Below are 27052 nucleotides of genomic sequence, written 5' to 3'. Positions count from 1 at the left end.
TGTATGTTACTGTGAAAGCACAGTAATGTCATGTGTTTTCCCTGTGGCGTGCTGAGTTTTATGATTTATCATCTGGAAGACCCTCGCACCTGAGCTACACTTCAACTCCTTTAGTAAATCAATCCTTCTCTAAGATTCCCCCAGATACATGACAGCGTGTATCCCTGCCATGTGGCACGGGACATTTTGAGAGGCAGCATTTAATCTGTCTAATCCAGAGCAAGAGCTTTAATAGCCCTGCTCCTGTTCAAAGACGTGTTGCTGCGGTCTTCAGTGCATTCAGACGTTCTAATTATCCACCATCGTCCTGTCGGTTCCCCAAGCTGACTCTGGGCTACTTTTCGTCCCTTGGAGAGACAGCTAGGAGAGAGAGTATAGGAAGAGGGTATTTATAGAGAAATGGGGCCTCACTTTACCCTTTTTGGAGAGAGAATCATTAAGGATCTGTGCTAGGTGTCCCAGATTCTAGATTTGAGCTCTGCAGGCAGAACTGGCAGAACAACCAGAGATGCAGAGTCAACCCAGAGACGAGAGGACTCTGGCACTGCATGCTGTGGCACTCTTTTTTTAGGTTACAATGCTTTGCATGCCACGGAATGACGGGGGATATTTTAAAGGCGGTTCCCCTGAAGTGGTAAGGTGCGACTGGAGGATCTCAATTTGATAGAGGACACAATCCGGACATTTTGACCTCATGCTTTGCAGCATTTGACACTTGTTGAATTACGACAAAATGAAGAAATTTCTTCAGAATAAGAAAGGGAGATGCTCCTTACGGCAGAACAAGCCGGGCCCTCGCAATCCACCCAAAGATTTTTGTAAGTTGCAAACCTTCTGTAATATAAACGGATAGTTCATGTTTTCCAGCACATTTAAAACTATTTGGATCTGCATGTAGGTTAATGCGGTGATGAATTTCGTTGTAGCAATCTAGGCTGTGCATGGATCTTGGGTCAATCTGCATTTTTATGTGCTCTGTGCTTCGTTTCATGTTGCTGATGCTGCGTTCAGGCACATCTCTACTCAGATATCGGATGGTTTGGGAACTTCTGTTGCTTTTCAATGAGGTCAATGATACTGGGAGGTCTAATGTGTCAGCTGAGACTCCACATTTAGTGTAGGCTACGGCTCTCTTTATGTGCACTACTTTGTCTTTTCATGATAGGCTGAAATTCACAGAAAAAAAATGTAGTGTCTAGGAGCAAGGGAATATACCGTAGTAAGTGAGGCTTGGTTGGGCGCTGTTCAGATTTGGTTGACCAGGTAGACAAGGATACAGTAGCTATGCTTATTAGCTAAAAAAAAATGCTGGTCAAACATCCCAGCTCTCCGGATGAAGTTAAATATAAGGGTTGTTGATTGCACATTATTCCAATGTTTAAAATGGATTGTATATGTAATTTATGTATATTACGTTATATTTATATTGGCTAGTTTGGAAAAACACATTATTTCCCAGTATGCTTTAAGTCTCCAAATAGGAGCCAAACAACATGAAGCAGGCCTACAAGATGGCCTATCAAGTTATCGTCTAAGACAATATTAGTTTTTAATAATATTATTCTTTTATTTTTGTTCTAGGCCAGTTAGCTTTCTTTGGCGTGACTGTGATTTTTAATGTTAAAGAAAAACTTAAACTTAATTTCAAGTTGTTCCAAACCTGTATAGGCCCGTTTATAGGTAGATAACATCCGAATTTCCCTTTAATTGAATTCATTCCTATTCCTCTTAAATTTCAATTGAATTCATCAATTCTACATCTTGTTGTGTAGTCAGTTTAAATTCCAACTCATGAAAGTACTTATAAGTGTGTCTGGTTTTCAGCAGGTTGATCAACACTTTGGTTAAGCCAAGTTAGCCAGTTAAAACTACATGACATGAGTCTTTTTGTCTTTATCACAGTCCTCAACATGCCAGCATCCAACCAGGGCTGGCCAGAGGAGTTTGGCTTTCAGATAGGGGGGAATGGACCCAGCTACATCCTAACTGTGGATGAGGGAAGCAGTGCTCTGTTGTCTGGCCTGCAACCTGGAGACCAGATCTTGGAGATCGAAGGCCAGAATGTTTCCAGCCTCAATGCTCAAGAGGTCATTGCCCTGGCCCAGTCACAAAGAAACATCCCACCCAGTATAGGAGTAGTCTCTCGCATCCAACAGGTATATATTATTAAATATATATTATTTCTGTTTCTGTCTGAGGGAATGACTGTTTCATTTTATTTACTGTCCGCAGATGGATGTCACCCCAGGCCCAGATGGACGCTTCGGATTCACTATAGTCGGAGACTGCCCCCTGCTGGTTGAGGATTGCTCCCCGTGCTCCCCAGCTGGTCGCAGTGGTCTCAGGGCTGGAGATTATGTCATGGAGGTGAATGGGATTCCTGTAAAGCACCATGAGATGGCAGCGGCTTTAATCAAGGCCTCTCAGGGTCGAACGCTGCGTCTGGGGGTGTTGTGTATGGGTCGAAATAAACGCAGCAGTGGCAGCCTGGAAGAACCTCAGAAAGGCACGGATGGCATGCATCAGGACCGCAAACACAAGGCCTTGGAGTTCAACAGAAGGGTGAGGTTATGTGTCATGGCATTACGGAACTGCAGTAACCTGAAAGAAAGCTTTATCAGGAGATGTACCTGGCCACAGTTTAGATTTTTTTTGTAAATAATAAATAAATAATATATGGAATAAATATAAATAATTATTGGCATACTGTAAAAGTATAACATTTAATGTTAGATGAGAAATTCATCTTTTGAACTCATATTAAACGGTATATATAAGCAGAAGTCTCAATTTACTCTCCATTTAATTTCATTGTCTTTGAAAATCAATTAAGATATTGAAGAAATTTGCACGTGTAATCATTTTTATTTATATATATTTTAAAGGACTTTGCCATACAGTATTGGGGAAGTCGACTTTGCCATTATTCCTTATTTTAGGTTGAGGAGATTTTAAAAAAGGAGCCAGAGGTCAAGGAGAAGCTGTTTGCCGTATTGAAACAGTTTGCTGCTGAGAGGAAGGTGGATTGGCTTGCTTCTGTTCTCCCTGACATCTTGACAACCGAGGAGCAGCAACAGCTCATCTCAAACATCAGGTACTAATGGCAGCTCCATCTGCCACCTACAGTGCTCATACATTTTTAACCTCTGTCTCTGACACAGATGATTTTATCAACCATCTTTAGTTTTGCAGGACAGTTTGAAGGCCACCAGGGGGCATCGCAATTTAGTTTACATCCATGTTGATAGTTCTAGTCAATTTGTCAGGTTTTAGATTTTGTTACTTTCCAGTTTAGAAACTTTCGGAAAAGTGCTTCGATGCACAAATTGCAGTAAATTAATCCACCAGGTTGAATCAGCCTGTTTTCTGTGTTACAGGAGATTAAACTGGTGTGTTAAGGGCATAAGTTCACCCAAAAATGTAAATTCTGTCATAATTTATTAACCTGTATGTCATTCAAACATGTATATGACCCTTTTCTCTGTGAAACACAAAAGTAGATATTTTTTTAAATGTCTCCAGGGGTTTTGCGTCCATACAATAGAAGTCAATGGGGTTCAATGTTGTTTGGTTTCCAACATTCTTCCAAATATCTGTTTTTGTTTTCTTCAGAATAAAGAAAGTCACACAGGCATGAAACGACACGAGAATGAGTAAATAAATAAATCTATTTCATTTTGGGGTCAATTATCCTTTGAACTAGCATGGCCCAATGACCAAACTGAAACTGTAGGTGTGGCTCCATCTGGTGGTGCCATGCAGACTGATATTCTTCTAAACCTCTAATGTGTAATGCAGCGAAGTAATCTTTACAGGCCGATCATGTCTTAATGCCAACTGGGTCGATAACATTAGACGGCATTGGACAGGAATTGTAATGTTGAGTCTTTGTTGGCAAAAAGCATATGGTAACACTAGGTTGTATTTGGTCATGCTTTGGCAAACAGCATTTTCATCCTTCCGTAGCATTTATTAATGTCAGTTAATGTTAATTTAAACATTAATGAATGCACTATGAACTACAATGTTAGTAAATGCATTTACTAATGTTAACAAATAAAACCATATTTTAAACTGTTACCAAGCAGTGTCTTCTGCAGGCAGTGTCTAACTGGCAAGGTTCAAAATACATGTTACAGTTTCACCTATTTAAGTTTCAGTTTAAGTTATATTATCTTGGTTACATTAAACAAAGTAACTTTCATGGGTTTATTTAATGAATAACCTTATTCAAAGTTATACAGTATGTAGTGTTTGCTACAGACAGAAACATGGTGACTGTTCCTAATTTGATCATCCATATAGTCAAGCGAGATAATAACCTTGATCACTGTTTGTAGTCCTCTTTAGAGAGATACTTATCTTGTGAAGGACAATGGATGCTTGGGGAAGGTAAAATGATAATATTAAGAATGTTAGATAACAAATAGCCACCCAGTAGTGTTTGTGAATCCACATGGATATTTGAATGAACTTTAAGCAGTGTTCTTGAAATCTGTTAGTCAATAAGTTTTGCTCCCTGACATTTGAACAAAACTGGGTCAGATTTGAGTCTGTCTGGATGGTGTAGATTGTAGATTCAGCTTGTGATGGGCTACCCGGATATTAGTCAGATCCAGCTGTGCTCTTTTAGGTGGTATAAAAGATGCTTCAAGCCATGATCCTTATCATGGATAATTTATCTAGTTTGCTTATTTGGAGAGGATATCACATTTTGTATTCATCTGGAAATTGACAAACAATGATTTTCTAAAATAACATACTAGATTATTCATGTACTTCATGTATACTTCACCCTATGCCTTATTTTTACCACTTAGTTTTCATCCTATCATTTTCCAACCCTATCCTATCTTTTGGATTTTCCCATCATATTGTTTTTTTACGATTATCACACACCTTAAATTCACAGTTCAGATAACATTTCAAAAGAAATAGACTTCAAGTGGATTTAATTAACTATTACTTTAAGCATATTCTAAGCATACATTATGTAGGAAGTACTAGTATACTCGTAAGTCTACTTTTTTAATATTCCTTAAATTAAATTCGTCCACTTTAAATATACTTTTTCTGTATTAGTAACAGTAGTAAGTATACACACTTCTATGACATCCTTTTGGGTTAAAGTGTTACCTAGTGTTCTGAATCGGTCTTCTTCATAAAAAGCCACTTGTTTCATAAGCAACAACAGATGAGTTGCTTTCGGTAAGTGCTTCGGTGTTCTGAATCTGTGTGTCTCTCTTCTGTGTTTTCACCTTTTTTGTTTTGACTTGTACAACCTTATATGTTTTGCTTTGTCAATATGTTTTCTTGTACAGCTGCTTTGTAACAATGAAAATTGTAAAAAGCGCTATATAAGTAAAGGTGACTTGACAGTTTGAAAGATATTCTGGAGATTAATGTGGTTATTAATTATATTCTGTATAATTGCTAGTGTGATCGTATGACTCTCCTGCTGTTCAAATAAGCAGGTTTACTCACTCACGTTACATCTGTATATGTGTGTTATCTTATTTGGTTTAAAAGCAGCAGGTACCATCTGTAAACCCGTCAAATGAATTATACATCCCAAAGCCACTGTTCATTTCATCCACAATTTTATAAAAAGCTCAAGTTTGCTGTTGCTCTCAGTGATGTAGCACGGTCAGTTGTGGCCTAATGGTTAGAGCATTGAGCTTGTGATCAGAAGGTTGCCGGTTCTAATCTCAGTGCCAGCAGGTCATGACTGAAGGGCCCTTGAGCAAGGCACCTTACCCCTGATTGCTCTGCAGTAATGTGCCACTGTATAAAACTACTTGTAAGTCGCTTTGCATAAAAGCGTCTGCCAAATGAATAAATGTAAATGTAAATGATGTGATGTCAATCAAAGCGTTCTTAATACTGCAGATCATGGTGGTACTTTGCAGCTTCAGTAAGGTTTGTAGTGGCTTCTTAAGGTTCTTAATACTTTGTTTCATTCTTCTCTACTGTCTGAAGCATCAACCATTAGTGCGGCTGTTGGCCACTCAGTAATTCTTCGCTCAGCATATTAATGTTAACCTGAGGCAACTCTGTACTCTAGAATTGTTTAATGGTGTGTTTTAGTCGATACTGTCACTCAGACAGAGCGAGAAATGTCATTGTGAAACTGTATATTTTTTAAATCTTATTTTTAGTTAAACACTGAACCTGTGTGTGATTTTAGTGTGCTCTGTTGCGTCGAATCTGTGTGCTTTTACCTTTTACTTTGACTAAAAACTGAATTGTAAAGTAATTTGATCGGTTGAGACATAATGTATAAATTATCATGTCATGTCATATCAAATCATATCATATCATATCATATCATATCATATCATATCATATTATTTTATATTATTTCATATTATTTCATATCATATCATCATATCATATCCTATCATATTATATTTTATACATTTCAACAGCAGAGTTTATGCACCATCTTCTAGGAAGCGACTTCATTAAAAATTATATTTCATGTTAAGTATTTCAATAATAGTTTTGGAAAAGGATAATTAATTCAGTTCATCATGCATTCATTTTCTATTCATAATCTATTATCCTTATTCAAGCAGTCAAGTCTGTCAATTACAAATACAGACCTATACCAATGTCAGAAGAGTTTGTGCCATGACCCAGAAAATAAATGAGCTTTTCATCTCATCTACGCAATTTTAAATGCTAATATCAGTCCACCACCTTCGGAAAGCATAACAGGCGGGATTACGCCAGCGTTACACTTGTTGAGGTTACTGTGGTTATATTTGCTCAGGCTTTTCATTCACGGTTTTTCTAGCTGCAGTGGTGGGTGGCATAAAAGGCTTTTCCACATCACTTAATTATTACCTACACAGTATTATTTCTATACTACATTTGAATATAAAGGCGATGGGATCACTCTTCAAAGTATATTTGTGTCCTGTCTCCCATTTCTGTTCAGTCATAGATGTTTTACTGCTGAATAAAAACCTCAATATTATTATACTTCGAATGTCATGCTACAAGTGGAGGTATTTGTTGTTTTGTCTGAGACGTGATGTTCTTAGAGAAGATAGAACAACAGGGACAGCAATAAAAAAAGGCTAGGGAAGGAGAAAGAGAGAGAGACTGAGAGAGAGAGGCAGCAGTGAGATATACTCCCACACCTTTGCTATTGCTGGATTCTGCTATCTGTATCGGAGCTTCTGGAGTGGGAGTTTCAGATGAAGCCAGCGAAGAAGCTGTTACATGTTTAAGTTCTTCACGACTTCTGTGAACGTGATCACATACAGTCCTGTTGGATTTGGGATTTCGAGCAAAGAGTCAAAGAGATCCTTTTTCTGGTTCTCTTCATTTCAACAAAGCCGGTGGACCTGTTTGCTCTCGAAGGTCCTTCTTTGGGTTCTGATGGAAACCGACTGATTTGAACTTACAGCCTTTAAAGAATCTCCTCATGGCTTGTCGTAGCTGATTTGAACTCTTGTTTTCTCTTACCTTCCTGTGACCATGTTTGCCAGGATCTTCATTCCCAAGAAGCACCGGCAGCGTTTCGACGAGGCTGTGTCACAGAGTCTCCTGAACCGCGTGTGTCGCAGCAAAAGCCTGACCGAGCCCCAAAACAGGCTGCGTCGCAGCCGGAGTCAAGACCACCCTGAGCGTCCACAGGGGTCCAAGCGTGCCAGCTCTGTGCCCAGAGACACAGGCGATGACCCGGCCCAAACCGAGCGTGGCCTTAGAAAGAGCGCCACCATGGTTCCCAGCCACTACACCACCGGAGTCAACCAGAGGTATGTATCGTACATCTCCTGTAAGATGATATGACACTAATATGTCTTATTCCATGGTATATGTATATATGATCAATTTAGTTTAATCGTGTGCTGGTCTTAAAGGGATTTTTTTGTCCGTAAGCACTTGCTGCAGGCAGTCTACCACGTCTCATCACACGCACAGAACATTGTGTGTGATGTGGGAGGTTTCATGTGTGGGTGGGTGAGAGAAGCATCATTGAGTTTGTTTGTGTGCTTCGTGCCATCCCTCAATGAGTACACTTATAAATGCTCAAATCTGCACATGCAGACATACTGTGTACATCACAAGTGCGTATTTATATCGTGATCCACCGGAGTGTTTGGGTGTGTCATTGAAATCTCAGTATTCATTGCTTGTAAAAAATTTATATTAAATAGAAGGAAGTATCAAGTTTAGCATTTAGATTATTAAATACTATGAGAAGAGTAGATCGGATGTGTTATCACCCTGTAGATGGTGGTCTTCATCTGATAAGCGTCTGCCCTTCAATAAATAACGCTTTCCATGCTCTGTCCTTATGTAATATCCATTCAGAGCTCTTCTCTCGATTTCTCACATGCCTTTTGTCTTTCCTCGTCTTTCAAATTTGCCTTCAACGCTTGTATACTAGTGGCTAGTATACTTATATAAAAATGGCACATGCGTCAAGAAGAACGTGTTGGAGCTGCTTATAGTTATCTCTATTCACTGTGCACTCCAGTTTCGCCTTGAGGTGTTGCCACAGCAACCACCGAGGCTATAATCTATAATAAAATGTCATGCTCTCTGTGAGAAGCCGAGAAACGGCCTCATTTAAAACAGCTGTTTATTTCATGTTTCGATATGCTTGTAAATGTCTTATATTGCAGGACATGTTTACTTTTTTGGATATATGGCATTTGAAATATGGGGGAGATTCAGAAAACTAATATCATTTGTTTTTATAAGTGTGTTTGTGGAAAATAAAGGTTTTCGAAAATCTAAGTTTTGGTATAGCATGTTTTACAGATTAATACTGTAGCTCATATTGCGGGGAGGTGTGCTGTAATTTATTGTAAGCGGGCATTTTTCCTGGTGGATTATAAAAACAAGTGAAAAAATTGCAGACTCGGTGGAAAGAGGAGGCGAGCCATGTTTAGCGACCAAACTATCACAAAGCACAGCACATTGGACACAAGATCTACACCAGAAACATTTCAACAAATGTACCCAAATGTACCCGACACTGGCATCGTGATCTACAGGGTGCTACCCTGTAAAAAGTACACCTTTGCACCTAAAGAGTGCATATTAGTACCTCAGAGGTAGATAATGGTACCAGATACCAGTGCATATAAGCAAAGTCTGTTTACGGAAGTTATGCCACTCGGCGGCCTCCTATCTCCTTGAATTCCACCATTCAGATATTTCTTAAAGCGGCCATATTCAGTTGCATTACTGCCCATTCATTGTAAAGGCAGGGTTGCATCTTGTTATTAAGATATACTGTATTATGTTTGAAATTAATACTTCAAAAGTGAAATTTAGTATTAATTGTGATTCATTTCATTATATAGCCTTTTCAGTTCAGAAAAATTAGACATTTAAAATATATAATATAACATATGAAATTAAATAATATTTAATGTATTTTATCTTTTATGTCACTATTCTTTTTGACATTTTGACTATGAAATTTAATGTTTTGACAAATTGATAAAACTCACAACTATTATTCATGGAATATTGGCGCCAAATGATATTTAAATGTTATCTCTTCTCTCCGTGATGTATGTCTCAGCCTGGGGGCGGAAGTGACCGTCCAATGGCCAGGCTTCCTACAATTTCAATTCCAATTTCTAAATTCCAAAAAAGTTCCGCCCTACATCTTTCCTCATCCAGAAGCCGTTTCACTTAGATTTATGTCAATGCGGAAGAAAACAACTGTTCCGTGCCGACTTCAATAAAAAATGATTCTTAACAACATGAATTAAACATAAACAACCATTATGTGGCTCAAACGTAACTTCTGGTAAACCCTGGAATGAATCAATAACTGTCGAGTTGTTTTGATTTAATTGAATACAATTAATATACAATCAAATTGGTCAGTATATAAAATGTGAGTATTAAACACCCATGCAGTCAGTAATTCTTCTCTCCTTTTCTCCCTGAATAACTTCTTTTGCAGAACCATCCGTGTGTACAGGGGTAAGAAGAGTTTTGGGTTTACTCTGAGAGGCCACGCCCCTGTGTGGATCGACGCTGTAATAGCAGGTGTGTGCAATGTGTAGTGGTGATGTGTAGCTTTAAACATTTGATACTGTATCTTGCATTATTGATCATAGTAGAAGTGCTCTGAGCCTCAGAGTTTTGAATCTTAGCCTTTGGGTGTTTTTCTCTTTTGACGTGCTAAATAAAATCAGCCATGTCGGATACAGATCTTGAATTGTAAACAGATATTGTATTTTTATATCAACGGCTTTTAAAATGCCTTTCGTTCTAATCACCTTGCAGTCTTTGAATGATTTATGTCACATGAATCAAACATAATCTGTAGAAGCCACTTATTGTATTGTACATTTTTTGATATACTTACGTCAGTTTGTTTGGATGACACTCATAGCCGAGTAAAGAAAGCAGACGAGTGGATTTCTGTTGGATATAATGGCATATAACATGCGCAGTTGGGGTTAGTGAAAGGTTGGGGAGTTGAGTGGTTTGGATCATTGTGAAGTTAAAAGGAGGGGGCTGTTGTATTAATGAAGCAAGCACTGGGTTGGCTTGTATTGAAGTCTGGATGATTGTGTTTTCTGAGCTGAAGAGAGGCCGATGAGTGTGTAAGCATCTGTATGACGACGATCGCCCACTTCAGGCCTGTGCTGGGGCTGGTTTACACTGACTCAGCCACCCGTGTGGGGATACTTATGAAAACAAAGTGGGAGTCCAGGATCGTGATGAGAAAACTGATTAGACTCCTTCACAGACCTACGGCTGGGTTTTCTCGCCAGCAGCCACATGGCACAGCAGTATTCCATATAGGCAACAAGACTTGTAGATTAGCTTTGTGTGTAACATGTGCCCTCTTTTCAAAGAATTGATGTTCCAAGCATTTTCCACATAAGCATTTTATTGGATTCTTCAATAGAGTCACAAGAGCCACACCGGTTCTAATGTGATGAATCACAGCATGAAAAACATTGATTTAAAGCAAAAAAAAAGAAACCAGAGTAGATGCAGGCTATAGGGAGGGAAGTCAGAACATCTTTGCTTAAATCACACTGTTGTGTTGTTTTTCCACTTTTGCTGTTAATTACAGAAATCTGTCTTCTACAGAAACTTGTGATCTCATATTTATGTCAAATTTGGTCAAACATGTATTGTATTTTTATTTAAGGAAACTAACTTGCTCTGTTGTCTTTATTTTTTTAAAACATTACAAAACATACACAAACATGTTGTCAATTTCAAAATAAATTATAGTATATACACACCATATATAAACTCACCTAAAGGATTATTAGGAACTGCATACTAATACTATGTTTGACCCCCTTTCGCCTTCAGAACTGCCTCAATTCTATGTGGCATTTATTCAACAAGGTGCTGAAAGCATTGTTTAGAAATGTTGGCCCATATTGATAGGGTAGCATCTTGCAGTTGATGGTGATTTGTGGGATACACATCCAGGGCACGAAGCTCCCGTTCCACCACATCCCAAATATGCTCTATTGGGTTGAGATCTGTTGACTGTGGGGGCCATTTTAGTACAGTAAACTCGTTGTCATGTTCAAGAAACCAATTTGAATTGATTCGGGCTTTGTGACATGGTGCATTATCCTGCTGGAAGTAGCCATCAGAGGATGGGTACATGGTGGTCATAAAGGGATGAACATGGTCAGAAACAATGCTCAGGTAGGCCGTGGCATTGAAACGATGCCCAAATGGCCCTAAGGGGCCTAAAGTGTGCCAAGAAAACATCCCCCACACCATTACACCACCACCACCAGCCTGCACAGTGGTAATAAGGCATGATGGATCCATGTTCTCATTCTGTTTACGCCAAATTCTGACTCTTCCATCTGAATGTCTCAACAGAAATCGAGACTCATCAGACCAAGCAACATTTTTCCAGTCTTCAACTGTCCAATTTTGGTGAGCTCGTGCAAATTGTAGGCTCTTTTTCCTATTTGTAGTGGAGATGAGTGGTACCCGGTGAGGTCTTCTGCTGTTGTAGCCCATCCGCCTCAAGGTTGTGTGTGTTGTGGCTTCACAAATGCTTTGCTGCATACCTCGGTTGTAACGAGTGGATATTTCAGTCAAAGTTCCTCTTCTTTCAGCTTGAATCAGTCGGCCCATTCTCCTCTGACCTCTAGCATCAACAAGGCATTTTCACCCAAAGGACTGCCGCAAACTGGATGTTTTTCCCTTTTCACACCATTCTTTGTAAACCCTAGAATAGGTTTTGCGTGAAAATCCCAGTAATTGAGCAGATTGTGAAATACTCAGACCGGCCCGTCTGGCACCAACAACCATACCACGCTCAAAATTGCTTAAATCACCTTTCTTTCCCATTCGGACATTCAGCTTGGAGTTCAGGAGATTGTCTTGACCAGGACCACACCCCTAAATGCATTGAAGCAACTGCCATGTGATTGGTTGGTTAGATAAATGAGAAATTGAACAGGTGTTCCTAATAATCCTTTAAGTGAGTGTATAAAGACACATATACTTTGCTAATATCACTTCGGATATTATGTGCTAATTCCAATAATTTTTATTCTATTGAAATAAATGTACATTTATTATTTACTGCTAGTATTTTATTTTGAGGATTCAAGTGACAAACCATTTTTCCCCTTTGCAGGAAGTCCAGCTGAGGCTTGTGGGCTGAAACCAGGAGACCGCATATTGTTCCTTAATGGGCTAGACATGAGGTGTGCTTATTTTTGTGTGATGCTTTGACAGTTACATATCATAAAGTGGTGTTACAATAGCTACTGTAGTAACATTATTTATTGCATTACCAGATCTCAAATATCATTTGTATCTTATATATAAAAACATTAATCATGCCCTACAATTGGAATCCAATGTAAATCAGTTGTCTTTCAGCTGTGCTCAAAAGCACATCCATGTATTAGACACTAGTGCTCTACTTCATACTGGCCTCTGGGGTCTGAGGAGGGTGTGAAATTATACTGCCCGTGAAAGTAGATTTATACAGTATTATTTCATTTCATTTAACAAATGCCACCAGGCTTGGGATGTGGAAATAATCACTTAGTTTTTTTTCTTCCTGTCGATTTGATGTACAGGAACTGCTCCCATGAAAAGGTGGTGTCCATGCTGCAGGGCAGTGGTGCCATGCCCACTCTAGTGGTGGAGGAGGGTCCGGTAGATTATCCTCTGTCAGATTCAGAGCCAGAGGACACGCCCCCAGTTCCTCGCTCACGGTCTCCGGCCCTCAGCTCGCTGCAGTGGGTGGCTGAGATCCTGCCCCCCAGCATCCGGGTGCGTGGCCGTACCTTCAGCCAACAACTTGAACACCTCCTCACCCTACAAGAAAGATACACCATCTGCAAAGCACTTGAGACCTTCTTCCAGCACAGGTCACAAGAAACTAATTATTTGTCGTATTTGTGGTTTTTGATCAACTTGTCATCTTTTGTTACTGTATGTGGTGTAATTGTCACGGGACAGGTAGAGAGAACCCAAGCGCAGGCAGCAATACGGGGTAAAAGAGTTTAATACTAAATAAAACTGCGAATTACAAATAATACACCCACAATGGGGGGAAAACTGAACGGAGGCACAATACAAAAACAGAAAGTAAAGACTTCAAACTACAAGGGAACATGAACACGAGCCAAGGTACAGGTACACGCAAGGAAACATTTACAACGAACGAGCAACAAGACAATAAACAAGAGGGTATATATATAGGGAGACTAACAAAGGAGATAACGATGGGCAGGTGTGGGTAATGAGACACAGGAGGAAAGCTATACTAGAAACGAGAGGGGCGGGGCCAAATGACGAGACAGGAGAGAACGCATATTATGTCCTGATTGACAATAATATGTTTCTCTCCACATAAAACACGTGGGTCCGTCATGATTCTGCCTCTAGACCAGAAAACCAAGACAAGAGAAGGCAGAATCATGACAGTAATTTGTAAACCTGCTTTACCCACAGCGCCTTATCATTGTCTTAAATCAGGCTGTTTTTTTGGCTGAATGCTTTAATTGGTGATGTAATTTAAATTTTGTTGTTGTGACTTAGTGACCAATGAAGTATTTGACAAAATATATATACAGTGCCCCCCACTATTATTGGCACCCTTGGTAAATATGAGCAAAGGCTGTTAAAATAAATCTGAAATTGTTTCTCCTTTTGATCTTTTATTTAAAAAATCTAGAATATTCCAACATTTTGATGTGAGGGGAATATCACATAAGGAATTTATTTTTTCTCCAATACACCCTGGTCACAATTATTGGCACCCTTGTATTCAAAACTTTCTGCAACCTAAATTTGAAGGAAAAAATTGGTCTTCTTTTATGTCTGACGAGGTTTGAGAAAATACGGCAAGTCATCCGAGTCCATTCCCTCATACATCTCTTATGATCCTTCAAACGTTGGTGCTCTCTTATCTTCAGTTCATCCCTCTCATTTTCTATAGTGTTCAGGGCTGCGCTTACCGAAACCTTCTTAACGCTACATCGTTCTTAAATTATACCTTAAGAAGTCCCTTATCTTTAATAAGTGTTTCCCAAAACCTTCTTAGTCAAGTAAACCTCCTGTAAGTCATACTTTTGTAAGGTTGGTCTGGACCGCTCTTAGCTGTCACTGTTGCCGGTTCATTCTACATCGCAGTTTAACTTCGCACATACAATTTAATATAATAATTTAATATAACATTTGATTTATTATTACATTTATATTTTTTACTTTATCATACAAATAAAATACTCAAGTTGTAATACACCCAGTGTATTGAAGTGTTTTCATTAATAAAAACTACCGGCATTCCAGCCGGTCCTCAACCTTTCCAGCCAGTCCCCAGCCTTGTCCACATGGCTATGGCAGGATCTTGATTTTGCGTTCAGTGACACATGAAATAGAATTTTGTTGATTTTGATGTTTAATTTGAACCAGTGTGCTAATGGAAGATCTAACCATTTCCCATTATAATATTTCCTGCAGAGCAAATCAGGTTTTGACTTTTTTATTTGTTGGTATTTGACATAAAACATGATGCCATGTATCTGAACAAGATGTCCATGACCTCTGGTATAAAAGCAGGTTCACAACAATAAAGATCTGCTCATATTTAACTCCCATTAAATATTTTTATATCCCATCTTGTGTAAGTGCGGCCAAAAAACTATTTTTAATTTCATATGGCCATAGAACCCAGTCCGGATTCTAGTTCCAGTATAGCAGATTACTATGGTGGAGTTTGTTTTTGTATGAGAGCAGAAGATTTGGTTCTTGAACTGTGTCCTAAACAATTTTATTTGTATTTAATACTTTCTGACCAAAACAATTCTAAAGTTTTCCATCTGCGCTCTTTGAAGAGTCTTTGGCTCTTTTGGCTTTGACTCAAACCTTCTCCTCGCTGTGCATTTAGATAATACAGACACACATCCTGTTTCAAGCAGACTGTCAACCTCTTCAGTCCATTAAAACTACTTGATCAATGCCCTGGTGTTGGAAATTAATTTTATTCTTTTAACTATTTCCTTAAAGCCACTTTGTATTTTGTGTAGCTCAACAGAACTATATTTCAGATCAAAACTATATTCTATGGTGTTAACCATTGTGATAAATGATTTAGGGGTACTAATATTTATTCTCTCGTGCAACAAATCATGACCGGACAACATCATCTTTCTAGTGGCATTGGTGTGCTAAGAAAATGTAAATATCAATGGGAATATACTTGGGAGATATTTTACTCAATTTCTAAGGGTGCCAACAGTTGTGACCATGGGTGTATAAGAGAACATGTTTTTTCATAATGTTATATTCCCCCCACTTCCAATTGATTTACTTTAAGGAAATGTTGGAATATTGTAGCGTTTTTGAATAAAAGATCAAAAGGAGAAACAATGCAGATTTATTTTTACCTTGCTTATATTTACCAAGGGTGCCAACAATAGTGGAGGGCACTGTATGTACTATATATATATATATATATATATAATTGGCAAATGTGTTATCCAATTAAAGGCAAAGGGCCAATTAACAATCATAGGCTGTAACCATTCTTCCATATCATTACAAATCTTATAGCACACTGTTGCCGCAGCAGGGGATTTATTTTGCAGTTTGGCAACGCATTCAAAAATAGCTTCAGCCTCGAACACAAATAGACTCTCATAAACAATGAGTAACAATCTGTGGGCTTTTCCAGATAATGAAAAATAATAACTGCGACTTCTCACTCAAAGAGCGGCACAATTATTTCTAAAATGCTTTTTTTTCTCTTGCATGTACACAGGAATGTGGACACACTCATCGTGGATGTTTTTCCAGTGCTGGACACTCCGGCCAAGCAACTAATCTGGCAGTTCATTTACCAGCTGCTGACCTATGAGGAACAGGAACACTGCAAGAACAAAATCGCCCGCTTCTTGGGCTTTAAAAGCGCAGGTTTGCAATGACATCACAGCATGATCATCACCGATATATAGAGGTTTTCTGTCTTGAATACATTTTGAGTTTGTGTTTGTATCAATGCAGAACCAGAACTTGCTCCAGAGACACACAGACGCAGTAGCTCCATGCGAGTGCCGGGTTCCTCTCACAAAAACACTGCGAGGGAGAGAAGCTCGGATGATTGCATCATCGGCACTCACCTCGGAATGGGTATGTCATTCTATGGCTGTCACAATGTATTAATAATAAACAGGATCCAAAGTTGCTAAAGTGGCCAATGGTGAATTCTAAATGACAATCTAAAATCTGTCCTTAACTGAACACTCTCTGTGTCTTTGTGTCCAGTTAAGGACAACACATTTTGTGTTAATAAACGTTGTGTCTCCTTTTAATATATTTAACACAAAACCAACACAAAATGACTCATAATGTGTTCCATAGCATAAAATTAGTTTTTATTCAATTTGGCCCTTATTTTTATTTATTATGATAATTGAATATGAAAATTGTATATAGGTGACAAAGATTGCAACAGTTGATCATAAACTAGTCTTAGTATTATGTGAAACTGTCTGGCAACGAAACATCAAGACACGTTATTGGATTCTTTTTAGATTAAAAACGTCTTTATTTGAACGGAATAGAATTCTGAAAAAGAATCTTGAAGAATGGTAAAAAAGATTTAATATTTTTTTTATTGTAATCATTTTCTAACGTTGTGATGTTTTTAGAATATATTGCCACTGTCCTTCCAAAACCTTTGATGTCCTGTTTTTCAAGGAATGGAAAACACTGGACATTTTAAATGATTAAATACTGTGTTTTCTGAGTTGAGAGGCACTCTTTATTACTTTTTATTATAAAATCCAGTGACAAACACAAAGGGTGATTAATAATAATAATTCAGAGAAATTCGGTTTTAGAAGGACAGCAGCCATATGTTTATTTTGTTATATATTTCCTTTCTTAATATAATTTAAAATACCTGGCTAGTTATTCCTGCATCACTAATTCCCAAAATTACCTATTTTCACTGATCTATGTGTTAATTTTCGACCCTGTATAGAAGAATATATACATGTAGAACATGTATAGACTGCTAAGTTTAAATAAAATACAATATATACAGAACAGATAGCAAAGATTTTATGTTAAATCGATGTTTAAAATAACCAATAAAACATTGATTTAACATTAATTCAGCTATTTTTGCTATTTAGAAAGCCGTCATTTCATTATAAGATTTCTTCAGCTAGCCATATCATTCTGTCACCTTTGTGGGGTAAACAAGTAGTCTAAGCAGCTCTCAGTCATGTTTATGATTCACCAAACATTTAGCAGGCGAAGCTATAAACTGCTTTGCAAGCGCTGTACGCCTCTCAGCCGCCCACCGCCCAGATCCGCTGCTAAAGCTGCTTGTCCTCAGGCTCTTTATGCTGTAGCTCCTGAAGGGCAAGCAGCTTTTCTCCATGCACATACTGTGTTTCTGGACGGCACTCTCTTTGTGTCTCAGGAACATTCACTGACTCTGCCACTCCTGAGGAAAGACAGTGTGGGGATGGTACTTCCTTCCCAGAATCCCCAGATCTCAGCCACGTGGGTACCTTTTACAAATCATCCAAATTCATTCCCATCACTGCTGTTATTAAATCATGCTTCATCTCATCTATCCACGGCACGACCTGTAGATGTCAGGAGTGTACACGGAGCTTGGGAACATGTACATCGGGAAGAGCAACAATAATCTCCAGAGTCACTCATCGCCCAGGGCCGCCGGCATGGGCCATGCAGAAAATAATACATACACTCAGTCTTTTACACACGGTAACGCAGGTATTCCGAGATTTCTCTGCTTATCTTCATAATAATCATAATAATAATAAAACAGGGACCATTATTAGGATACACTACGTGGTCAAATTTATGTGGACACCACCTTAAAATAAACAGGTTTGTCAGCTACATCCATTGCAAAAAAGTGCATAAAATCGAGTACACGGTCATGCAATATTTTGATTTACAATGGGACCATTTTGTTTAAGTATGACATGTTTTATGTATTACATGACAAAAAGTTTATAAAGAATAAACAACATATGGTTAGAAATTAAATGATGAAAATGTACAAGTGGCTGCGCTGATCAGGTGTCTACAAACCTTTGGGGATGTAGTGTACTTCATTGCAAAACAACCAAACAGATGTGTAAAAGCTTTGCAATTACGCTTGCTTATGTATATGTAAACTAAGATTAATATAAGAAGTAGGCTAGCATGTATTAAGTCTTTATCTTGTTTAAATATCAATCTTAGAACTTTCTAAAACATTTAAATCATATTATAATAATAAACCTGATAGTCATGTGCACAATGTCTATCATGAATTTTCCTTCTCACAGGGAACCGTAAGTCAGGTCTCTGTCTATCGTGGACTGAATCCTTTCCCGGCCCTCAGTTTGAGCCTTACCAGCAGACCGTTCCTTCTCCGGGAAGTGTGGAGTCTAATCCTTACGTAAGTTTGGACAGCCCCCCTGCCTCTCCTCTGCCTTCTGATGAGACCCCCAGCCCTCTGCCCCACCGCAGAAAACTCTTCACCTTTTCAAGGCCACCTCGCAGCAGAGACACCGACAAGTTCCTGGATGCTCTGAGCGAGCAGCTGGGCCACCGTGTCAATATCGTGGATGATTTCAAAGGAGAGAACGACTATGAGGAGGTTTGTGTAGAGACACACAGAGAGTTTAGAAAGATAAAATTAAATGTTATCCTTTGCAGGGTTTTGGAGCCAAACATATGGATTTAGTTTAATTAGATTGTTGAAAAAAAACTATTTCTAGATGAAATATATACATTAAATTATTTAAATAATACAATAAATAAGACTATTTTAAAAAATAAGCACAAGCCCTTAGACAGTTATCACTTGGCAACTGTTTGTTTCATAAATTTACCGAACTTGACCTGAGTCAATTGCAACATTCCGATGCAAGTAACAAGAAAATTGGAGAGGTATGAACTGTATATACAGTGTAACCTTATCAGTAAGTTTAGTGCATGCTTTATGAAATCTCCATATGCAGGCTTTTGTGCACCACCTGACCTATATCCTTTCTTCACTATCTACAAACTTTCACATTCTAAGATTCATTCTTGCTTGAGAGCACGCACAGCAAGATCATCAAATTCAAGCTATTTTGAAGCAAGCTGAAACACAATAAACACTTTTATATGGGCCTAAACTACACAAGACCTCTCATTCGCCAGCTGTGCCATTACCTATAAATAGATTCCGCATTGAGCTACAATGTATATCATTTATCTGTTTACTTTCATGTAAATTAAATGACAAAAATACTTTTCGTAGGGTCACTTAGTCGTTGATTATGATTTGCTGAGCTGCATCAAAAGCAGTTGTACAATATTCTAGAAACTCATATTAGTGACATCTATGGTGCAGTATAGATTTGTTTGCGTTCCATTTCCATTTTCACAAAACCCAAAACTCACAACAAAAACACAACTTTGAATCAGAACAACCTCTATCCTCCAGTTGTTGATGTTGGTGAGTACTGCTGGTGCGAGTGCAACCAGGAAAGTGTTTTTGCAACATATGATGATTTCTATAATTACCTGTCGCAGAAATACGTAAATGAGGTCCATTGTTTGTGTCCTATCACCAGATGAGTTTCCAGGATGAACAGGAAGTAAACATGCTCCCTCATGAACTGAGCAGCGCAAGCAGTGAAGATCACAGCAGCAGCGATGACTCTACCTCTATCTCCTACTCTTCTGGCTCCGACCACATCCCCCCTCCCCCACAGAGTCCACCGCCCCCGCCGCCTCCCCTCCAGTTCACAGACCCTCCCTCGCCCCTTCCCATCACCCCGGAACACCTCCCCCAACCTCCCCCTGCCTTCCAGCACCACCCCATTATACCGCCACCCCCTCCGCCACCCCGCCACTTCCTCACTAACCGCCCCTCTCTGCAGAAAGTGCTGTCCTCCAGTGACCAACTCAGAGCCCAGCATTCCCATCGACGATCCTCCCCGCAGCCTAGCCCTCAGCCGGTTCTCCAGCTCCACCAACCTAAAGCCCACCCCATCCTGCAGTCCTCCCCACATACGTCTCCTCAGCCTCCGCATGCAAAAATCCAGCACACTCATCTGCGGCATCACAACCCGTCCTTATACCAGAGCCAGCAGACCTCTGTCGCCAGAACGTCCCCAAGCCAGCCCAAACAACAGATCCACCATTCCAAACCTTCCCAGCAAACACATGAGGGTACGCCTGTAAGCAAGGTACCCCCACCACCTCCACCTCCTCTACCCCCACCATGTGATCCTCCACCATTACCAAAACCCAGCCCGAAAGCCTCTGACAACAACCACATGAGCGTGAAGAGATTGCGGTGGGAGCAGGTGGAGAACTCTGAAGGAACTATCTGGGGACAGGTGAGTTGGTGATGCATAACATACACCTGTTTGTACACCTGGTGTAAGCATACGTCATGTGATCCATCCATGTCTGTTTGCTAGCTGGGAGATGATCCTGATTATCATAAATTGAGCGACATGGTGAAGTACCTGGATCTGGATCTGTACTTTGGCACACAGAGGAATTCCAGTAGGTTCTTTTTATATTCTACATGGTTGTGTAAAATATTGCGTGTGCCTCAGGGTTGCCAGATCTGCACACAGACCCTCACAATGGCCTGTCAAAATTTGCCAAATGACCCCAGCCCAAATATCGAAACTAAAAATGCCGCTCCTATAACTAATATACATATATTATAGTTACTGTTATGCATTACACACAACTGTGTATTAAAATCGATGTATAGGTGTAATCATAAACAGTTTTTACAATTATTTTTGAATACAACACAAATATTCATGTAGTCTCAATATAAACAGATTAAGTTAGTTGACTGAAAATGTAAAAAGCTAATTGTTTTACAATTTACAATTCTTTAAATACATTTATTGTACCAGTAGCAAAACTTTTTTCTAGAATGGTTTATTTTTTTAATAAATAACTTTACTCCATTGCATCATGATTGAGTGCCAAATAAAAAAGAACATTTCAAAACTTGTACCCGTGAAAAAAATAACCTCCAGGAGATTTAGAAGTATTTAAAACCATCAACTTGGCAACCCTGATGTATGCGTAATCACCCTTACCATTAAAAGACATTAAACCACATATAGTCTGTCTTTAAAGCACTAAACTGTATGTAGTGTTGTCTTCATCCTTTACACTAAGTGGCGTCCTTTTATCATTTAGTGAAAATATATTCAATCCCCTTGTCTGTTTTTGGATTTTTCAGCTCATCTCTCATGGAGACCTTTGTGTATCTCAGACTCCATCATTCCCATCCAGTTATTGGCTTCTCACTGTTCATTTTCATAACAGTTTATTGTCTCCACTACCGGTAGCAGAAGAGCACATCCTTACACTGTCATTAAATGTTTCAGTCTCTCTTCCAGAGCCCGCGTTCCTGCCCGAGAACTTTAAAAAGAAAGACGTGGTAGAGATTCTCTCTCATAAAAAGGCCTACAACGCCTGTGAGTATGACCGAGGTTACGTTCGAGAGGAATCATTTAGATTGACTCAGGTTTTGTCATGTTACCTAGATACATAGGAGAAGGTTATAAGGGTGTTTTTGTAGCAACTGTGTGGGAATTTTCTCGACGAGAATCCGCCTTTTACCATGTTTGGATGTCCCGTTCAGCTATCCTCATTGCACATCTGAAGCTGTCGCCGAAGGAGCTGCGAGAAATTCTCATGACCATGAGGACGGAGCGTCTGGAACCCTCTCACATCAAACAACTGCTGCTGTACGCCCCTGACGATGAGGAGGTCAAACAGTTTCAGAATTACAACCAAGACCCAGCCAAGCTCAGTGAGCCCGACCAGTTTGTCTTACAGGTACTCCTCAGGATTTACTGAGTCGGAGGAATGGCATATTTGCGGTGTTTCAATGTAAATATTAATAGATTCTTATGGATGTGGTCTACAGATGCTGGTTGTGCCGGAGTATAAGACCAGACTCAGAAGCCTTCTTTTTAAGACCACAGTGCAGGAGAAAACAGAAGAAATGAGAGCTGGTTACGAGTACATCTACAAAGCCTCTTTAGAGCTCAAAAACAGCAAGAGGTTGGCCAAGATCCTGGAGGTAAACAACCTGCTTCGTGAAACTAAAACATATCCCTGCATATTTTTGATTTATGATGAATTATAGAAATATCATTACATTTGAAAAGGTGCTTCCAACAGTTCTTCACAGTGATGTCATTGGAGACCATTTTTGGTTCCCCAAAGAACCACTCAAATCTTCTTACTGTATAAGAACCATTTCTTTCTTATTTTACATAATTTAAAGATGAATTCTGAAGGATGTTAAGGTTCGTAATGGAACCATTATTGATTATTTTATGGCATCGTGAAGCACTTTTATATTTACTCTGTATATTTGATTATTAACAATAATAGGAATGACTTGCTGTGTTCTTTTTTCCAGTTTGTTTTAGCTATGGGAAATTATCTGAATAATGGTCAGCCCAGGACGAATAAAACAACAGGGTTCAAAATTAACTTTCTTACTGAGGTATGTTTACAACAAATGCAGACTGTTGCTTTTATCAATAAGGTGGAATGGTTAACATTGAAAATGCATTAGCGAACACAAACTAACAACTAGCAATTTAGTTTTTCAGCATTTTAATCCTTGGTAATTCATGACAGAATTAAAATTTTTGGGTGAACTGTACCATCAAGTTGTACCAAACTTGTATAAATGTCTTGGCTCTGTGGAACACAAAGAAGTATATTTGAAAGAATTTTAGTAACTGACATCTCCAGTTGCCATTGTAGAAAAATTATTGTAAAATTTTAACGCAAAATTCGATATTTTGAGGAATTTAGGAAAATAAACAGTTCTTGGGGACTTTTGATTACAATTATATTTTTTCTACTATGGTAGTCAACGGTGCCTCAGAAATCTGTCGCAAACATTTTTCCAAATATCTTGAGGTTGACTAATTCATAACTTTTTAATTTTCATTTCATTCATAAATGTTCATTTATCCCTTTAATGTTAGTTAATGTCAACACAATTATTCATTTTAGTTAATGTTGCATTAAATAATGTATTAAATGCAAAACGCATAAAATCATGAACTAAGATACATAAATGCTGTAGAAGTGTTGTTTATTATTAGTTCATGATAACTAATGCATTAATATTGATATTTACGTTAATATTTGTATTACATTATGCTTAATCATGAAGTAAAAATGTATTGTATTAAAATGACCCTCTTGCCCAGCTAAACACAACAAAAACAGTTGATGGAAAGTCAACCTTCCTCCACATTCTTGCCAAATCACTATGCCAACACTTCCCAGAGCTCCTCAGCTTCGCTAGTGACCTCATAACAGTACCACTTGCTGCCAAAGGTAGGCTGTCGGTGCCTCTGTCTCTTTACATAATTACACTTATAATAATGACTGGTGTCACTTAAACAGTGATGATGATTTATGTTAACACATTATAACTGTACACACAGTCAATCAGAGGACCATTACTGCTGATCTCGGTGACCTTCACTCTACAATCCAAGAAATAAGAACCGCCTGTGTGAAAATCCCAGCTACTGCAGAGGATCATTTCGCAGCAGTTATGAGTGTATCCACCAACAGAGTTCAATGCTTTATATGTTTTTATATTACCTATACTTAATCTATAGTTCTTGTTTGGCTGTCTTTTTCGTGAAATAATTTGATAGCGACAAAATCATTTACCAAAATATACATGTAATAAATGTAAACCTTTGCTGTAGTTTTTGCAGCAGGTTTGCCAGTAACTTACTGTAGATTTGTGTACTACTTGATATTTTCCTATTAGTACTGTTTTTAGTTTGAGTTCAACTTTGCTTTAATCAAACTTAAAAAACTTTGACTTGTGAGATTCAAAATGAGCGAGAAGAGACTGGTCTCATGAGTGGCATTAGCACAGCAACACACTGCAAAAAAATTACATTCTTCCTGAGCATTTCTGTTTTGTTTTCTTTTAAAAATGACGATACATTTGCATAACAAGAAAGGTGACTTAAGATATTTAGTCTTGTTTTATGAAAGAAAATATAAGAACTAGATTAGTTTATGTTTAAAACAAAATTGTATATTAATTCTACAGTAAGCTACTGGCAAACCATTTTACAGTGTACGCTTTCTATAATTCTCCCAAAAACAAATATTATTTTATCATTTATTCACCCTCGTGTCGTTTAAAACATGAACTGTATGTGACTCTTTCTGCTGTGGAACACAAAATATATTTTTAGAAATGTCCGAGTGGTTTTGTGTCCATACAATGGAAGTCAATGGGGGCCAGTGTTGTTTGATTACCAACATTCTTCAACATATCTTTTGTGTTCTGCAGTCAAATAGGTTTGGAATTACATAAGGGTGAATAAATGATGAAAAAAATTTATTTTGTGAACCACACCCCTTTAATACCAATACACTTGTTTATGTTAGTTCATTGTTCATAAACTAATGTAAACTTTCAAAGTAATACAAGTACATTTGTACAAATACAATGTAATTGACTGATGTTGACAAATAAATAAAACATTGTAGTGTAACCAAATTCTGTAAATTACCACAAGTTCCTCGTACATTTCCACTATAGACCACTTCGCAAGATACAAACACTAGTCCAGAAGTACTTAAGGTTTCAGTTTTTATTGATTTAACATTATTTGTTTTTATCTTACATATACAATGATATCGTAAAGATATGTTTAACATTTTAATTTGGTTATAAATACTTTGCTAATAAGTATGTTGCTTTTATTTTTTGTTTAAACATTTGTACTGTGTTAAAAAGCCTTCTGGACCAGTGTTTTACAACTTTTAAAGTATATAGTAAATTACTATACAATATTCATGCCGAACTTGTAGCTGTGTTTTGTCCCTTGACCCTCATATTAGAGCTTTCTAGAGAACTGTCACCCATCTGTGCAGTCACTAGACTCCCTGCAGCAAAGAGCTATGGAGGAGTTTAATAAAGTGGCCTCTTACTTCGGAGAAGACAGCAAGGTCACGACTACCGAATCCTTCTTTGGGATCTTCGCTGAATTTATCTCTAAATTTGAGGTGAGTTTCAAAACCCTCAATATATTAGAATCGGACCGTAATATTACACTATCTATCCTTGTTTCAACAGCTAAAACGAATTGTTTTTTCTGTGTTTGTGCTTAACAGAGAGCACTCAATGAAATACAAGGAACAGAAAACCCTAGAAGCCCTCGGATAGCCTCACCGCTAGCATGGTGAAAGCAGGTTTCAAAGTGTCTGCTCTCGCTGTAACCCTGAATGTCCATGTGCCATAACAGAGAACTTGATAGTGTGGAAGGAAACGGACCTTATACATCTGACAGATGGATCAGGAAATATCTTTAGAATAAAAAATCTATACATATTTATATTAAGTCTATTAGCATAGCTTAATTATTATAGAATTCTGTTTTGAGAATATAATAAAGCAGATTAGATATGGTATTTTTGATGGTATATTTTGGTAATATTGTTCAGAACTCAAGGAATGGTTTATTAGCCCTCACAAGTAAACATTGGTCAGGGGAACGCCATAACTGCACAACTAAGGTGAATGAATGTTTAACCCTCTCATTCTGATGCCAAATGTATTTTAAAACTGCACAGTATGTGTTCATTTAACACTTTTGTGAGTAATACTTACTTGGGAACATAATTGAAGAAACAAAGCTGCTTTTTCCTCATCCAAAAGTCAGTAGTAGACATGGTTACACCCCGCATGAGTATCTATGGTAGGTTCAACATTACATTTTCAACGATGAATTATCTTATTACGGGGACTGTAAGTTATGATATTTCATGTTGTTAAATGGCGTAAGGACACTCTCTTTTTAATTTGATTCCAGGTATGTAGCTTCGTTTAACATGCTGCATTTCTTCATGTCTTGATCTCAAAACTCGTAACAAATGCATGACTTTCCTTATTCCCTGTCTTTGTTTGAAAAACAACTGTATTTTTCTAGCTCCGCGTTGAAACCTTCATGATTTAACAAAGACATCTATGAGGAAAACTTACAATTTGCATGTAGCAGAATTTTACTCTATGTAACGTGTTAATGTTTAATTGTTTATGTATCAATATTTGTTATATCGAAGTACCATTTTATCAAATTAGTTATTTAATATTTGTGTATGTGTGACTAGCCCTAGTGTTTTCCTGAGCAGTCCTATATTGGGTTTAGTATTGATCGGCCACATATTGCTGCATTTAAATGAGATGTCCAATTTGTTTTGCCTGAATAAACAAGCTTTTGCTGACATTCATCTTATTGTACTCTAGATAATAGAGGAATACCAGTACAGAACAGGTAGTGTGAGCTTAAAGGGATAGTTCACCCCAAAATGTAATTCTTCCATCATTTATTCTGCCTCATGTCATTCAAAACCTGTATGACTTCCTTCTGCACAACACGGAATATCTTTTGAAGAACATTGGTAACCAAATAATTTGGGGCCCCATTGACTTCCATTGTATGGACACAACCACTGAGACATTTCTCAAAATATCTTCTTTCGT

General features: G+C 38.2%; 1 protein-coding gene across 2 annotated transcripts; it reads left to right on the top strand.

The window, feature by feature from the left end:
* The first annotated feature begins 255 nt into the window (after window positions 1–255).
* Window positions 256–26798, top strand: grid2ipb (glutamate receptor, ionotropic, delta 2 (Grid2) interacting protein, b). 2 transcript variants are annotated; one of them, XM_079477046.1, is made up of 23 exons: window positions 256–818; window positions 1903–2156; window positions 2233–2562; window positions 2940–3094; window positions 7500–7769; window positions 9944–10029; window positions 12620–12689; window positions 13071–13364; window positions 16262–16413; window positions 16504–16629; window positions 17933–18015; window positions 18108–18243; window positions 18816–19129; window positions 20094–20864; window positions 20949–21036; window positions 21900–21977; window positions 22145–22341; window positions 22433–22588; window positions 22934–23020; window positions 23742–23871; window positions 23982–24100; window positions 25411–25575; window positions 25684–26798. In XM_079477046.1, the coding sequence occupies exons 1-23, from the start codon at window positions 734–736 to the stop codon at window positions 25753–25755; spliced, it is 4218 nt and encodes a 1405-aa protein (XP_079333172.1). In that variant the 5' UTR covers window positions 256–733; the 3' UTR covers window positions 25756–26798. The 2 variants fall into 2 exon arrangements, with proteins under 2 accessions (XP_079333172.1, XP_079333171.1); XM_079477045.1 differs by having other exon boundaries at window positions 18108–18252.
* The last annotated feature ends 254 nt before the right edge of the window (window positions 26799–27052 follow it).

The sequence above is a fragment of the Barbatula barbatula genome (genome assembly GCF_947034865.1).
Source record: "Barbatula barbatula genome assembly, chromosome: 16".
Taxonomy (NCBI): Eukaryota; Metazoa; Chordata; class Actinopteri; order Cypriniformes; family Nemacheilidae; genus Barbatula; species Barbatula barbatula.
This window is presented reverse-complemented; position numbering and strand designations above follow the sequence as displayed.